General features: G+C 41.3%; 1 protein-coding gene across 3 annotated transcripts in view; it reads right to left on the bottom strand.

Annotated features, from left to right (window-relative positions):
- Positions 1 to 17871, bottom strand: part of LOC107381573 (SH3 and multiple ankyrin repeat domains protein 2) — a 269418-nt gene that overhangs the window by 121661 nt on the left and 129886 nt on the right. For all 3 annotated transcript variants that reach the window (XM_070555052.1, XM_070555054.1, XM_070555053.1), the window contains 2 exons: positions 14286 to 14402; positions 8644 to 8721 (listed from right to left, as the gene is read on the bottom strand). In XM_070555052.1, the coding sequence (XP_070411153.1) occupies positions 8644 to 8721; positions 14286 to 14402 (195 nt within the window). The remainder of the gene's footprint in view (positions 1 to 8643; positions 8722 to 14285; positions 14403 to 17871) is intronic.

The following is a 17871-nucleotide window of genomic DNA, read 5'->3' as shown; positions in this document are numbered from 1 at the left end:
TACACAAGTTCGGACAAGTATGCATATTGAGAAACAGCCACAGGCTCAAAACAACATGATGACATCATATGGTACCAGCTAACGTCATAGTGTATTTCTTAGCCAATAGCGATGGCAGATGCAAATTCAAATGCCGTGCATAGTTTTTACCTGATGAGGGCGCAACACGGACAGTTTTAGGCAGAATATTTAAATTTTAACTAAGATGCGCTAAAGTGCCAAATTACTGACTCCACGTGTCTTCAGCGCCATTTATATCATTTTTCTGCAAAAAATGTTGATTTGGGGGTGACTTGCTATTTAAGTAAATTTGTTCCTTCAGCATCTCAGGACCATCTCCTCCTAATCCTCCAGGTTTAGACGAAGGTTGAATTAGACAGATTTTTCTAAATTTAGAATTTTTATATCCTGGAATGGTGATACACATCTGTGGAGAATCCACGAATGCACAAATAAATGCCAACATACGGATTCTTCTCAGGACGCCATGAGCACCAGGCTGAAGGCTGCAGCAGGTCTGGAGCTCATTCTGAAGCCTGGTTGGACCCCTCAGGGCCTGAAGGAGGGTAGAGAATGCTTCTGGCATCATGATCAGCAAGTGCATTCATAAAAACTTGCATTGAGAGGAGCTGAAGGAAGTTTTCAGACACTTCTATTTGGGAAATGTTTTATTTTGCTGAATTTTAGACAAATGTTCAGCAACACAAACATTGAGTCCCTGCAGTGGATGCGAGGAAACTGAAAACCTAAACAAGTTTAAGTTGACGGTGTGATGATGAAAATTATGTGCATGAATGATGCGTCACGGTTTGTTTGCAATCAGAAGGTATTCCTCACATGACCCGGTCTCAGGTTCCTCTCTTCTGGAGGAACGTTCTGGTATCATATGTGAGCAACATCATCTGCATAAAGAAAGGAACGTCAGGTCGGAGCTTCAGCTCATCACCCGATGTTTCTGCTTCCTGACTGGCAGCAAATCAAGGCTCTGAGCAGCTGATGAGATGCAGTCTTCAAGTTTCTGAGGAGCTATTTCCTTTTCTTTTCATCTGCTTCTCTTCACCAGCTGTCTACTGGTCAGAAAACAGGCAGGAACCTGTTGGATTCAGCTCTTGGCTTCATGTGTAGGTGGAGCGTGCAATAATGATAAAGATAGTAAGAGCAAGGGAGCGATTTTTTTCCACTTGACAACAAGTGAGAGTCCAGCATGTCTAGTGGCTGCTTGATATTCTGCTGACAGAAGAATAACTGCAGTTGCGCTTCTGCTCCAACACACTTTTGTCTCTCGGCTCTAGATCTCTCAAATGTAGAAAGTGATGCCAACTCTTCAGCTCCCAGGGATCAAAACCAAAAGCTGATGCTTTCTGTCATTTATAAAAATGCGAGACTCATAATTCATTTGCAGAAAAATGTGTGAAACATGCTGCTGATAAGAAAAAGTCCAGTCTAGATCTATAAACACAGAGTGTCACACCAACACATCAGAGTTTGGCTCAGTTTGTAAAGATGAGCGGAACAGGCCAGAGACCTGTTTTAGTTCTCTGGTTTAGTTCTGTCAGGATAACAGAAACATGTTTCAAGGTTGTTTCCACCCAGACCCTTTTAGATGCGACAAACCCTTTAGTGCCATTTTAGGGGAGAAATGCTTATGAATATGGTGGCGGCTTGTCTACAGGGGGCGCTAGGGCACGGCCCCACCAGCCTCACGAATGAGAGGAAAAGAATCACAAAATATATTAAAAATGAACATGAAAAATAAACTAAACGATCGATGCATCATACAGGTTAGAAGTGTTGTGTATAATTTGTATTTAAAGGGACTTAACAGAGTTTTGAAGTTTTATGTTCGCGATTGCCCCCTCAGGCCAAAAGCGTAACGGCAGCTTCAATAGTAGGCTCGTGCACGAGGTGCGCATGCTGTACGTGCACACTCCTTAACGAAAATAACAGCTGAGACAGTCCCGTGTGTGTGTGTGTGTGTGTGTGTGTGTGTGTGTGTGTGTGTGTGTATGTGTGTGTGTGTGTGTGTGTGTGTGTGTGTGTGTGTGTGTGTGTGGCCCGGAGGACAGAGGACAGGAGAACGAGCAGCTAATTAATTAAATAATTTGGTTCTGTAGCTTTCTCTTCAGCACAGCCCACAAAGGTTTAAGATGGGTCAGTCCTCCTGCATGCTCAGATCATTCCCTTCCCTTGCTTGAAAATTTGTTCCAAAATGAAAGTTGAACCCACATCTTTTTTATCTGTGAATTCAATGCCGTTCGGTGAGTCTCAAATAAAAATTTGGGCATCTTACTGTAAAAAAATATACCATTAATGTAAAAAAGAGACTCTGATAAAGTATATTAACACCAGATTCGAACCCGGGTCTTCTGCACGAGAGCCCGACATCTCGCTAGGTGAGCTAAAGCACCAGTGACATCTTTTGTATCTGTAACATTTATATCCTTGATGACAGCTGAAACAACGTTCAAAGAAGTGTTCGGAGCGAAAATGGCTATTTTGTTGCTAATTTGCAGGAAATATCTAGAAGAAAGTAGCTAAGGGTCCTCAGAAATGTAGCTAGGTTCATCGCTAGGCGTTAGGAACAGTGACAAAGTCGCTGAGTTGGCACTGCCTCACTCTCTGCTGCTAAAGCTACGGATAGCAAATGCTACGGGCGATGCCTGAGCGTGAACGCGCATGAAGCAGCCTGCTCGACCCGAGCATCTCTCTTTTTCTGTGATTTTACAGAAAAACAGGCAATCACAGTAAAAATGCCAGGGCTCATTCTACAGGACCAGGGCATTGCAGGAGAATGTATGAAGAAGAAATTTATTATCTCTATACATGTTTTGGCTGTCAAACTTCCATAATGCCCCTTTAAGTATAGATTAAAATGTTATTTAGACTTTTATCATGACGTATTTCCAGTTCCTCGCACCGCACCCCTACGGTCTTCAGCAAAGTGCACTTGGAGGAAGTGCGCAGAAAAGCTTCGAGTGCGTGGCACACAAGTGTGTAAATAATTGCTGAATCAAGACAGGGAATGATGGGATGCTGGTCACTATGATACTTTAAAAAAAATCTTTCAAACAAACAGCCAAACAGTTAGTTGAAATAAATGTACATGAATTGCTGCTTTGTCTAAAACATTCAGAGCATCAATTGATTATCCTAAAATGAACTACTTTCATTGGAAAATAAATATTTTCAGAAATAAAATTTTAATTTAATCTTCCTCTCAAGTTATATTCCCCATCTCTCTCTGTGAACAATTTCTGTATATTGTTTGGTAGTAATTTATTCCTTGCTTTAATTAAAATTTGCATTGTTTAATATCTAACCAAGTCTTGAAATTTTATATCTCTTGTTTTAAAAAAGAGCTAATTTGTGTGGTCCATATATCCTGCATATGTTATTAATCTAATCGCCTTCTTCTGCATTGTGATCATTGTTTTTGTAGTAGGGACTGCCTCTCTGTTGACGTTCATGCTAACTGCTAGCTAAGACCACGCCAGCATTGCACCAGCATCTGTTAGCACATGGCTGCTAACACTGGAGGTACACATGCTGTTGCCTCATCATGTTTCTATAAATAACACCACTTGAATTAAGATGCATTTATGATGTTATGTTGCTGAAGTGTTAATTATTACATATATATCATTCTGAGGCTTTTCTGTGACTCAGATCCTCTCACAAAACTAAATTCTGCTTCCACAAGTGTTATGCTGTAAATGTGGGAGGGATCCATCCCATAATTATACAAATGGATTCAGATCAGTCCAGACTTACTAAATGTTTTTTGAATTTTATTTTATTTTAATTGTAGCTCATTGTTCAGAAACTTGCAGAATGGCTAATAGGAAAAGAAAAACTAAATAAAAATGTTAAAATTTATGTAAATCATAACAAAAATATATGGTTATTGTGATTGTTTAAAGCCAAAAAAAAAAAAAACCCTCCAACTTCCTCATGTTCTTATACTGGGTCAGACTGAACCTAATTAGATATTGTCATACTTTGCCATAATTGATACCTTCTTTATGCTTCATTTTTCCAAGGTTGTGTCATTTTATTAATTTTGCTTTTAATAATATCTTGAATGTTCTAGTTTATCATACATAACATCAACCAGATGAAAACGAGTCTGTGTGAATAAATGTGACATATTTACATGATGTGTTGATATTATACCCATACCTGATTAATATAAATGACCCCTTTTATAAATAAACATGCAGGTGTTTATGTACCGTAAATCCTCTTATTAGCCTGTATTTAATTAACGGCCGGGTATCACATTTTGGTCAGTGTCGGAGTCGGCGGAGGTGAATAATGGCCGGTTTTTTATTGTGGCCGGGTGGAATGTGGTAACAAGCAAGTACGGGGGCGGTTGTGTCATCCGCCTCACTTTTGATTTGCCAGTGATAGACCGCGAGGGTAACTTTAACCGTGCAAAGACGAAGAGGAGGCGAAAATTTGATATCAAGTTCAAAGAGAACGTGTTGATTATGCTGCAGAACACTCTGGGGAGCAGTAGCAGGGGTTGTATGAACTAGTCACTAGTCGACTTCACCGCTCTATAGTGACTATTTATGCCTGTCATCGACTAGTCGCTGTCACGTGATAATGAACGGCAAAATGCAGTCCTCGGAAAAGACAGCAGCCTGCTGTCAGCAGGTGACAAGCTCCTGCTCGTCGGGAGGCAACGCGCTGTGCCAGAGCGTCGGTACTGACACCAGCCGTAAAACGGACATTTAACCAAATTGTGACCTTTACCCTCTTGCAATTTAACCTTCCCCTCACCCCCATACTAACCTTAACCAGCTTGCGCATGCAAAGCTCTGATTGTTGACGCGCGCCAAACATCTGCGTCCTGAGCACGGCCACAGTAACATTATCAAATCAGGTGTCGCCACCTCAAAAACTAATTTAACACGCGATCGTTCATCTCGGCTCATTTCCTTTTATGTTTTCTGTCTTTATTGTTTTATTTGTGCCTGATGCTTTTCGCTGCTGTGGATCGGGGCGCATCACCTGTTTTGTCCTCGGTGACACACCTAACTGATGTGGCCGGCGAGCACTCCGCTGTTTTTGCGGTCGGTAGATCTTTTAGAACTGCAGTTCAAAGGTAACTCATAAGGTGAATATATATGAACCCAGGTAGCAGTTTTTCTTTAGGATTGAGAGGAGATGCAGGAAGATAATAAACAGGCAGGACAGAAAAATAGTCAAATAAAAACAAGTTAGTTTTTGTACCTGGTGGTTGCAACAAACAGACACCAGGTGAAGGTAATCAGAAGTGAGGAACAGAAAATGAAATAATTATTTTAATGTTTAGAGCAGCAGAAACTGAGAGGCTGCAGGCGCATCAGTGAGTTTGCGGCCGCTGCGCGGGGGAGGGGGGGGGGAGGGCTGAAGCAGAAACTACCGTTGTTAAAAGAAATGTGTTTAACTCTGAAAATGTGGGCGCAATTTTAATCGTCAAAAACTCCAGCGAACCATTAGTTCATTTTGCTCCAATAGAAATTGAGGCCTGCCTCTAATTCTGGCCCTCCTTCTAAGAAAGGCCTGGAGCTTGAGTAAAAAACAGGCCCGGGCCTGTATTAGAGGATTTACGGTATTTAATAAGACGTGTTGAGTGGATATTAGAACATGAATGCTAACAGCTAGCAAGTCCAGATTTCTGACTCAGTTAGAGGGCTCTCACACTGGAGGCAGGCTGGTGAAGCAACAAAACCCTGATTCAACCGACCAAAAGCCATTTCACAACTGCTCTGCACTCTGCCTGACATGAACGTGGGGGCTGCTGCTGAAAGATCTTAAACTCCAAAGCTGGAAAAAAAGCTACTTCCTGGAAATTTGTGTTTGAGGCAGCCATGTTGGATTTAGAAATCGGGTGTGGTGAGTAGGCTACAAGTAGATTTTTTTTTTATTTTTCTTGGAAGATTCGAGCTAGTTAGCCTTAAAAGACTGTAGAGCTCCGGGAGTTGATGTCACTTCTCCCGGCATGCAACAGTTCAAATCCAAACTGCGCCATCTTGGCAGGCAGTAGCCCACAGCTAGGCTGTTTGTTATTGTCAGAAAACTCAATCAAACGGGAAATATGGTAGATTCCTGTTGTGCCCTAGGATGCCAGAACAGACGCGGATGAGATAAGGGAAAAGCCATCTACAGGACTCCCCAAGATCCGGAATGCGGCAAACGTTGGATCATCGTAATGAAACACGCTAGCCTCCAGGCTAAAATGAAGCTGTGGGATCCCGAGAGTAAAAGTTTTCGCTCATGCAGCGACCACTTCATATCAGGTACTTAAACCAATGTTTCCTCAACTGTATATGGTATTTATTTTAAATGCTTTTATTAGGAATCTTAGTGGGCTTCCTAAACTTATTTTGGCATGGCTTTTTCTGTCTTGTTACTCATAGCAACAAGTAAACACCACGTAAAACATTGTAAAAAGTACCCCAGGGGCATGGTAAGGGTCAGAGATGTTTAGTCTATTTAATTTCTGACTATATAAAGCAATTTCTTTGCTTTTAAAGTGTGAAGTAAACTCCGATGGAGTAAAATCCAAGCCGATCCCGTTCATTTTGTTTACCTTTGTTGCCTGCCAACATGGCATCTACTCTCTGAGAGTCACGTGATGTCCGGAGCTCTATAGGGAGCTGAAGTCTCCTCCTTTTCCGGTCGGCTCATGATTCCCCGGAAAAAACGAAAAAAAAATGAATGCAAGTCAATGGTGCTAAAAGGGCTATTTTTTAATCCGCTTTGCTTCATGCCCTGGATCACACATATGTTATACTTCTATTTTAAGGAAAAACTAATGTGTGTTTTGACCGTGCCAGTCACGTACTTCGAGATCTATCAGGTTGTAAATGTTTGTAATTAGAACAACTACAAACCAGACATCGGCATGTCACATATGTGACATCACTACAGATTCTCCTCTCCCCTAGCATAGCTGCTACTTACCAAACGGCCAGATCTCTGGGGGTTCTTTCCTCCTGAAAGAAGAATTTGAAGTTCACTGAACTTACAGCCCTTTTCCCTCTGTTTTTCTCCGTGTCTGGTTCGATGACGTCACTTTCATTCCATTCATTCCATTTGTAGTCCTGGATTTATTTTCACACAAAGCCTAAAATAGCGTTTACCCCCTTTAAAAAAAAGTGCTTTCTTGGAATCAAAATGTGTCTTTAAAATTCACGGCCATCATATGAGAAATCCATGGCACAAAATAAGCGGAATTAGAAAATAGCAGTTTTAACCCTGTTGACTTGCATTCATTTTTTCGTTCTTTTGGGAACCCACGGTCCGGAAGTAGACTTGGGCTCCCTAGCTGTCAACTATAGCCACTAACTAGCATTTCTGTGCCATTGTCCAAACAATGGCACAGAAACGAGTGTCATTTATGAGATAATTAGTTCAGATGTAGCTTCAACATGCTAACATATAGTCTGTTTGAAAAACAAAATAAAGCTTGCCATCTGAAGCTCAGGTGTGATGTGGGTAAATTTTAGGTCCTAGACTTACCACATGCATTCCTACTAGAGACCAACGACTTTAGCTAGTTAGCAGACCAGCAGTCAACTATAGCAGCTAACTGTTAGCATTTCTGTGCCAAAGTCCAAACAAGGGAGTGTCATTTATGAGATAATTTGTTCAGATGTAGCTTCTACATGCTAACATACAGTCTGTTTTAAAACAAAACAACAACTATAGCTAACTGGATCTGTGGAAACACCAAACGCCAAACCCTGAACCAAATTAGAAAGATTTTTAAAGCGTGCACCAAAACAGTTTAAAATGAACTGAGTCACACAGATTATAATCCTGAATTAGCTCCAGCCCAGCAGAAAACCCTGCTAACTTTACTAAAGTCGATGTGGTCAGTTCAGCCAGCACTCGCTGCTCCAACTATGAAGCGCTCCATTCGAGTGGATGCGGAGGACAGTCGAGGACCCCGTGGGACTGCCTTGCGTAAACGCCTGCCTGGATGAAACTCTTTTGTAACTCAGGCGTAGGTTACGAGTCGAACATGTCAGCCAGGCAGCTGCTGGTGTTTGTGAGGCCTTTTCCCTCCAGTGTGGATACGAGAACACACACTTCAACCATTAAAAGCACAGCCCAGCAGCATAAGCGTGCACGCCGCTCCAGCTCCCATAATTATGCTCACTAAAACTTTAGTGTATTAATGTGCACGGGGATCGACTCTAATACAATGTAATTGGCTGATTATTGCAGCTACTTAGCAAGAATATTTTTTTATCTATATTCAGTGAATCAATGTCACCCAAATGTTGGATGGCCGGTTTTAGAAACCCGCTAACATCTGCCTGTTTTACACATTTTATTGACAAAAAGACAATATTTTCTTTTACTCCCACTTGCTGCTCATATATACACATAGTTTAATTACAACACTTCCATCACTGGCCATGAAAAATTTCACATCCCTGTATGAAACTGACCTTGGCCATTTTGCACTGTTGCCATGGCAACAAATGAGATGAAGAAAAGGTGTTGTTACTATAAATGTTTTGCTCACACTCCTGAAAGTGAAAATAAATCCTCTATAATTACCTACAAAGCAGCCGCAAATAAGTTTTTTTTTGTTATTATAACTTTTTTAAAAATAATTTCTTTAATTTGTTGCCACTCTACCTGAAATGGAGTCTGGCTGTTGTAGTTCTTCACCTCCTTGTCGGCTCCACGGACAAGTAGCACTCTGGCACAGTTATCCTGAGAATGACAAAGACACAAAATTAATTAAAACAAAAGCTAAATAAAAAAAAATGAAAATCCCAGGGACGGGAATCCTTCGCTTCTCCTACTTTGTTCAGGAAGGAGGAATGTCGGCGAGGTTCTCAGAGTGCTCCAAAGGTGAGAAAAGTCAGCGGTCGGAGTGTTTAAATGTCTAAACATGCCAGCACTGACTCAGGAGGACAAGAAAACAGCAGAACATCTAGAGCTAAGTCAGGAATGGAGCTTCCCTTCCTGTTCAGGGCGTTTCTGTAGCTCCACTCGAAGAGAAAGAGGGAGTGAGAGAAACAGAAAGAGAGAGAAGAAGAGCGATGGAGAGAGCTGAGGGGTTTGAATCTGCTGCACAAATCGCCCACAAAGTGCTCAACCACGCATGCACCGTGCACACATACATGAATATAAATACTTTTTATAGATCCACAATGAGCTATTGAGAGTTGGTTAGAGAATCACACACAGACTGGAACAAGCAGAAATCTGGAAGAGCAGCTTGCATCCCATAGACTCCTGCCATAAGACACTTCACTTCTTATTTAAGACATGCTTGAGTGTGTTATTTTTATCCCTGGATCTGGATGGGGGCCAACCCAAAGACGTGCTCCCTCTCTGTGCTGCTACATTCACACTGAAGCTGAGAATGTGGCATTTTTCATCGTCAGGAGCCCAAATCCTGGATGTGCTTTTCATATTAGGGCATAAATAAAAGCCAAGATGGAGAAAACTCTCAGAGAAAGGTCAAAGCTTTGATGCCCATGATGCTGAAGCTCCTCCCACTTATCCTGGAAACCATGGAAACCTCAGCTGAAAACAACTCCATCGACGTGTTTTTTATGTGTTCCTGAACGTGGGTTTTTGACATTCTTATGCAAAGGGAGCAAATTCCTGTGCTGACGGTGAGTTTTTAAACCCCACCAAGGTTTTAACATTCTATTAAAATTCCTCTGGATCCATCTGAGAAACTAAAACACTGACAATAAATACGTCAGAAAAGCTAAAAGTTCCTCTTGTGAGAGCGTGGACGGCCTGGAGTGGTCCTATAGCTCAGTTTCCTGCATCTCAAAGGTCCGACAGAAGCCTCCTGGATGTTTTGAATTTGGTTTGTTGTCTTGTAGAAACGTAAAATCAGCATCTCACTGAGAAATGCGATGATGAAGACCACTGAATCGATACGCCCCAGGACACGTGGGACGAGAATCATGTGGGATACTTCTTCATCAAAATGTTTTCACTATTTTCTCACCAACTCCACCCAATGCTGCCTCACATTTATGAGTCACGGAGACGAAGCTCAGAGCAGCTTCAGAGAATCCGTGATCATTTCTTATTTCCATGTTCAATTTGAGACTTAAAAAATGACGGAAGTGATTATTTTGTTCTTTTTGGTACAAAAACACAGATAAAGGTCATGCCATTCATATTTTCTATAATGGGTCTCTGATGAAAAATACTGAACTGTTAAGGCTTATGCTCCAACCCGAGCCCTCAGGTCCACAAACCAGAGCCTTCTAGATGTTCCAAAGATCAGATATGAAAGTCGAGGAGATCGCTTTTGTCGCACCCCGACTCTGGAATGATCTTCCTTTATCCTTACGTAGTAATGACGGTCTGCTGAGCCTTCTATCTAAAGCTGCTTTTACTTAAATCTTTAGTTTTCTTTTTTAACTCAAATTTGTAATCATCTTTCATTAGTTTTATGATATTTATGATCATTTTATAAATTAATGAATTTGTTTTCCAGATTTTTATTTATTTCATGATATTTTTATTTTTTTTTATCTCTGCGAAGTAATTTGTGATTCTCTGTGATGAGTCCTATATAAATAAAATAAGATTTGTACTTACCAACGGATGACCATTAGGGTCAAAAGTCCCTTGGCGAAGAGGTAAATGTGTAAAACAGCAACGTTTATAAAATACAGAAAGTTTAGTAACCATTAGTTACAAATCAGAAAATTAATTTTGTCCTCGGGGCGCCTGGAGAAGGAAAAATACCATCTAAAATTATGTCGCCCAGAGACTTAGGCCTGCTCTCGGGTATTTTAGACCTGATATGTTACAAAGCCGACAATATTTGCCAACTACTGGACATACTTATATTCATTTTCAACAACATTTTGATGGATACGAACGGTGAAAACTACACATCGTCTCTTTAATGGGTTGGGTTGAAGTGAACAAGTGTCATGCTGATGGACTCTTTGTTTCTCTGTCTCCAACAGAAGAGACTTAACGGTGATGAGCAGCGATCAGAGCTAAAAGTGTTTTTATAGAACATCTGGAGACAAACACAGATCCGTTTACTTGTTAACGTGTTTTTTTTGTTTATATGAATGGCGTTTACTTAGATGTGATGAGTCTCTTCTTAGGGAAACACTCTCGGCTTGTTGAAATAACCACGTGTGAAACTCGTTAGAATAACAAATTAAACATTTTTTGTTGTCATCCATAAAGTAAAGGCTAAAGTAACAACACTTAAAGGGACTTTACGGACTTTTGAATTGTTATGCTCGCGATTGCCCCCTCAGGCCAAAAGCGTAACGGCAGCTTCAATAGTAGGCTCGTGCACGAGGCGCGCATGCTGTACGTGCACACTCCTTAACGAAAATAACAGCTGAGACAGTGCCGTGTGTGTGTGTGTGTGTGTGTGTGTGTGTGTGTGTGTGTGTGTGTGTGTGTGTGTGTGTGTGTGTGTGTGTGTGTGTGTGTCCCCCGGAAGACAGAGGACAGGAGAACGCGCAGCTAATTAATTAAATAATTTTGTTCTGTACCTTTCTCTTCAGCACAGCCGACAAAGGTTTATGATGCGTCAGTCCTCCTGCATGCTCAGATCATTCCCTTCCCTTGCTTGAAAATTTGTTCCAAAATGAAAGTTGAACCCACATCTTTTTTATCTGTGAATTCAATGCCGTTCGGCGAGTCTCAAATAAAAATTTGGGCATCTTACTGTAAAAAAATATACCATTAATGTAAAAAAGAAACTCTAAATAAACTATGTTCACATCCAGAATCAAACCCAGGTTTTCTGCATGGGAGTCTGACGTCTTACAAGGTGAGCTACACACCAGTAACCAGTATTCATAGCATCTGTAATATTTATATCCTTGATGACACATGAAACAACGTCAAACCAAAGAACGGTTCGAAGCGAAAATGGAAATATCTAGAAGAAAGTTCTACAGAAAGTAGCTAAGGGTCCTCAGAAATGTAGCTAGGTTCATCACTAGGCGTTAGGAACAGCGACAAAGTGGCACTGCCTCACTCTCTGCTGCTAAAGCTACGGATAGCAAATGCTACGGGCTATGCCTGAGCGTGAACGCGCATGAAGCAGCCTGCTCGACCCGAGCAGCTCTCTTTTTCTGTGATTTTACAGAAAAACAGGCAATCACAGTAAAAATGCCAGGGCTCATTCTACAGGACCAGGGCATTGCAGGAGAATGTATGAAGAAGAAATGTATTATTTCTATGCATGTTTTGGCTGTCAAACTCCCATAATGCCCCTTTAATGTGTGAATAAAACATAATTCCATGTCTCATTGGATTGGAATCAATAAGAGATCGACCTGATCCGTGCTTCCTCCTGACGCAGGGATACACATCCTGTTTGGGATAACGACACCCATCCATGTAAACCCGACCCATGAAGTATTAAAATCAAACCAGTGACCCGTTTCGCCATTTCCTATTTTTGATCAAAGACGAAAATCTAAAATATGTGACAAAGGAACTTATTATTAGAAAACCAGTAATTAAAATTCACTTTTTCACTTTTGTGGTTTTTGGTTTTCAATTGAAGATGGGGAAAAAAGGAACGATACACGGATTCCAGACTAAACAATTACATCAGATTCTTAACAGGGTTTGTTTCTTATATTGCCAGGCTGACCCACCTGAACAGGTGAAGGAGAAACCTGGTCAATCATCAGATGGTGGAGTTATGGAGTCTAGGAGAGAAACCCAGAAGTTTCTGACCAGAGAGGGCACATCATCCCTCCAGCAGGAGCGGTTATTAGTTCCTGTAGAAGAGAAGCAGCTATTCTCTGAGCTCCTCCTGAAAGATGAAGCTCTTCACTTTCATCTCTAAGGTAGAACCCGGCCACCCTCTGGAGGAGGATAATTTCAGCTGCTTCTATTAGGGTCTGGTTCTTATGGTCCTGATCCAGATAAGGGTTTAGAAGGACCAGAACCTTCAGCTCAGATCCTTCAGAATGGATCAACTCCCTCATTACAGCAGATAAAACCCCAATCCACTGGTCCATCTCTCCTCCATCCTACCATCACTCAGGAACACACCAGGGTACCAGATCTCATGCTCATATGGAGGCGGTGTCTTCCTCTCAACCTGGAGGGGAACATTTGACCTTTTCCAGGCCTCAGACTCGGAGGAGCCGACTCTCATCCCCTACATTGATCCGATTACTGTCAGAATCAGATAACTGGTTAAATATTTGTTTAGATGTTGCATGAAAAAAAAACCCAGCAAAAGAACTAATTGGATAAAAAAATGATTAAATCTGAGCAAATAAAGTTAGAAACGTGTGCAGCAGCAATCTCCATGTGACTTATGAGATTGTTTGCTTGGAGATCGTTATGAGATCAACAGAAACCTCGTCTCCTGGGATGAAAGAAAAGATGTTGCAGGTGTAAACAAACATGAAGGAGTCAGCAGGAGGATGAGAGGCGGAGCTTTTAGATCTGATCTGTAGTCCACAGGGGCGTGTCCAGGGAGTGGCCTGGGGTAGCACATGCCACCCTTGGAATATGATTGGCCACCCCAGGTGCCACCACACTAATTTATCTTTAAATAGGCTTTTCATCATCCACAAAAGGCTTGGGGGTAAAACAAAAAAAGCATAACCATTGGTGCCACCCATGCACAAAGTGGTGCCTCACCTGGGCCACCCCATGTTAAAAGATCTGGACACGCCACTGATAGTCCATGAGGCCAACACACACACACACACACACACACACACACACACACACACACACACACACACACACACACACACACACACACACACACACACACACACACACACACTAGCCAAAACCTGATTTTCTAAATAAGTTTTCAGGATTTTCCAGCACGCTGGTGATAACTGACACACTAAACCATCTCAGCGAGGATAAATGGTCTTCATCTGCTTCGGGACATGCGTAGAAGTTTATAGGTGTGACGATGAACTCTTCAGGACTTTATTTCTCTGCTGGTATTTGTCCTGCACTAACAGAAAACCACATAACTAATATTTTGTATTCGGTTGTCTCATTAATGTTGCTGCGGCTGATTCCACTTTTGGTTGCGACGCTTTTTAAAACCGTGAAAATAAAATCAAAGCATTCTGAAGCACCCATCGGAACCCCGTTACGCTGACGGCTGAAACTCTTTACTTTGTTTTCTCTACCAATTAAATCTGATGTTATTACTTTATTTCATTTCTGTGGATCATCGCAAGTCCTCCAGCTGTTTAATGATCCACAGTGGAGTCATGAAGCTAACTGGCCCAGGACCTTTAGTCGAGTTAGACCCTCTACCCGCTCACCTGGTTGTAGAGGGCACAGATGTGGAGCGCCGTATTTCCCGAGGCGTTCTGGGCGCTCATGTCTGCTCCGTAGAACAGCAGATGTTCCAGATGTTGCACGTGTCCATGTCGGCAGGCCTGCACACACACAGAGGAGTTGACTGTGACCTGGTGCAGAACTGCAGCTCCAACACTAGAGGGCAGTCTGCTGCAGATCTGAAGACGTGAAGCCCAGCAGCAGCTGCTCCGATCAGACGGGAGATCAAAACCCATCAGGTGTGTTCATCCCACTCAGACTCATTCCTGGTAAGAAATAGTTGCACATTTATTGTTCACATGTTGCCATTTTCTATTTTAAATGTTTTGTAGGTTAGTCCTGCCCAGATGTTACGAGTAAATGAACAATAATAATAAAACTATTCGTGTTTTCAGGAGACATAATCTGAGTTAGTTTGAGTTAAAAAAGAAACAAACATTATTTCAATAAAAATTAACTAAAGAAAGTTCATTTCTAAACTTTTACTAGCTGTCATAGTTGAGTTTCTCACCCATTTGACCAAATCAAACTATGAAAATGAATAAACAGGTGCGTTCAGTTGTTTTCCATTAGATTTTGACTTTAGATAATAAAAGCTTTTGAGAATGAGATTGTTTTGTCCTTTAGAAAAGCTCTGATAGATTCAGCTCCTGCGTGTTTTGATCTGAACCTTTTAGACGCCTTTTCAGGTCTCAGAATAAAGAAAAAGTCATTTAATAGATTTCAGAGTCGAGTTCCTGTGAGAGAAGCTGCTTGTACTAAATGGCTTCGGCTCTGTGAATAACTGTTTAAAGGCTACAAACAACATTTTACATTATAAATAGCGATTAATGGGTTGTTTCAGGGGGGTGTGAACAGCTGATCCGTTTATTTAGTGAAGCAGATGTTTGAACTTTGGTTCATTATGGCACCATTTCATTTAATATTGAACCTCCACCTGGGAGCATCACGTTTTTATTTAGTTTTTTTACTTTTTGAAAAATAAAAACATCTAAAAATGAGCTGAGGTTTATATCATCACACCAACAGCTGTTTATACTGACTGAAAATGAGGTTGGGTCCAGGATAAATATATAGCATTGCGGTGTTGTGGTACAACAAAATAAAAGCATCAAGTATGCCTGGAGCACTAGGCTGTTTATTATGGTCTGTGTTGACTTTACCAAAGTTGTTTTCCTCATATGGTCATGAAATGTCCATGGATACAGTCGGATCCTTTAATTACGAACATGTTTTGCATTTCAAGTTTTAGTGGATTGTTTGATTTATTTTGTAAAGCCTAAACACCCAGAGACTGCAGATGCCAATTTACAGTTTAGCTGTGACTGAAACTGCTGTAAAAGTGGAGAAGAGCTGCTATGGTGGCCCATAAGTGCAAACAGGAAGTCAGTGGGAATTTAAATGTATTTATTCAGGAGTGTTGATGCTTGGAAACTGGATGCAACAACAGGGCACAGCGAGGTCATAACTAAAACCTGTACTAGCACCGCCTGTGTTTCCCCCTCATTCTACCATCTTTACTTGCAGCGACTCTAAATCCCCACAAGGCATGCCTGCATTTGTTCTTCAGTCAGGAAGGAAGGAAGGAAGTAGACGCCAAAATAAGAGCATGCTCAAAAAGCAGAAAGTGACGACATAATTTAAATAATCGTTTGTACGTTGATGCTGCAGTTTTATAAACCATCTCAGACGTCTGGATTCATTATTGAGTTTTCAATTTAAGTTAAAAACCTGAATAAAAACTTCAGGATATTTAATGAAGTTAGAAATAGCAGATATGTTTAACGTTTCTGCTCTTGTGGACGCAGAAAGGTTGAGAATGATTGAAGTCCTCAGAACATTTTATTTTAACGATGTCTAATGATGTCCACTCCATCTCCTCAGCATTATTTAACTCTTCATTACTAAAACGAAGGTTTTAGGTGCTTCCAGGAAAACCGCTCCTTGGCTTTAATCCTGCAGTCACAATCTTCTCCCCTAAAATCAGATTTTATCATTAGCCCAACTTTAAAATGACATATATATTCTAAACAACTTAAATGCTGCAGTGGTTTAGCGTTAGAGCTGAAAAGCCTCTAAAATGCATCCATGTATTATGCAGATACAAAATAAGAGTTGTTCATGATGCAGGAGAAGTAATAAAGCAGTTGCACACAAAAACAGTACAGCTGCATTATGTAGACGTTGTTGATGTTTCATCGTTATGATGCTAAAAGTCTGAGGACGCTAGGGCTTTGTGTATGATATGAAAGAGAGGAGCACTGAGGAAAAAACACTCATTGAACAGGAGCGCTGTCGTCATCATCGCCATCGTCATCATCAGCACCATCCGGGTTAAAAAAACATGAGGTGAAATAAAACAATAAGTCCAGGACTGCAGAGTCGACAAACAGGATCATAAAGGTTCAAACAGAAAACACGAAACAAAGCTGAATCACGCAATCAGATGTGGATTAAAAAAATACTTAAATTACCTGGAAATAAAAATATTTTAAAATTCAATTCATGAAATCCAGATGTTGCATTTAAACTGTTGCTCAACAGAAACAGGAAAGAATCAAACTGATCTGGAATTTCACGATGGAACCCTTAGAAGAGACCAGAGGGACACGTTAGACTCAGGTGTGTCCTGTAATCAGCCTCTCAGGTGTCTCCAGTCTGGTCATCAGTCCGTCTGCTCTTAAAGGGGACACATTATATTAAATTCACCCTTTCATGCATTAGTGTTACAAACACTCCAAACATGAAATCAGCTGTTCTGTGTCAGAGTTTGGTTTTAAGAATTATGAGACTGAGCAAAGCCAATTCTACAGGTCCCTGTTTGTGACATCACAAGAGGACATTTGGTAACCCCCCTCTGATTTCATAAAGTCTTAATGGGTCTCCTTCACAGTGGACATGACCCACAGAAAGCAGAGGACAAAGGGCTAGAAGGCCATCTCCTAGCCACAAAAGAACCATTTCTAATCCAAGTCAAAAACATCTGGTTTTCACGAGATTATTTCAGTGAATCTTCATTTTATTAAAATATTTGTCAATTTCATGGTTATTTCATAGACTTTGTGGTTTTTCTGTCTTTAACAGGGAGGAAACACCAGTTCGATCTGCATGCCGACGGATGGCTAAATCCACACGAGTTTCTTCCCTAACAGAATGATGCTGCAGGAACAGAATCCACCTGTCATACAAACTTAGTGCAAAAAGAAAAACACAAAGCAGAACGGGAGCTTTTTTATTTTAGGTTGTTGGTTTAAAGTTTCAGGAGAAACGGGTCAGTGAATCCTCTCAAGTGTTCAGTAGAAACTGGCAGAACCCTGACCGTGAGCAGCAGCAGCCGTGCTGCTCGCTGACAGCTGATTGTTGTCGGGGCAGATGGGGAGAGGCTGACATTCAGCAGCTCGACAGGCACAGAGATAAGTAAGCTGATGAAGCTGATGGTGCATGAGCGCAGCGCTGAAGAAGCCCGGTTAGCTGCTGCAGGCGGATTGCTCCAAACGGCTTTATCAGCTGAGATGAGGAACAGCTGCCAAACAGTCACCCCCCCCGGGTCCCAGCTGCAGAACCAAACCC

The sequence above is a fragment of the Nothobranchius furzeri genome, chromosome 9 (genome assembly GCF_043380555.1).
Source record: "Nothobranchius furzeri strain GRZ-AD chromosome 9, NfurGRZ-RIMD1, whole genome shotgun sequence".
Lineage (NCBI taxonomy): Eukaryota > Metazoa > Chordata > Actinopteri > Cyprinodontiformes > Nothobranchiidae > Nothobranchius > Nothobranchius furzeri.
The sequence above is the reverse complement of the archived record's forward strand: the minus strand, read 5'-3'. Positions and strand labels throughout refer to the sequence as shown.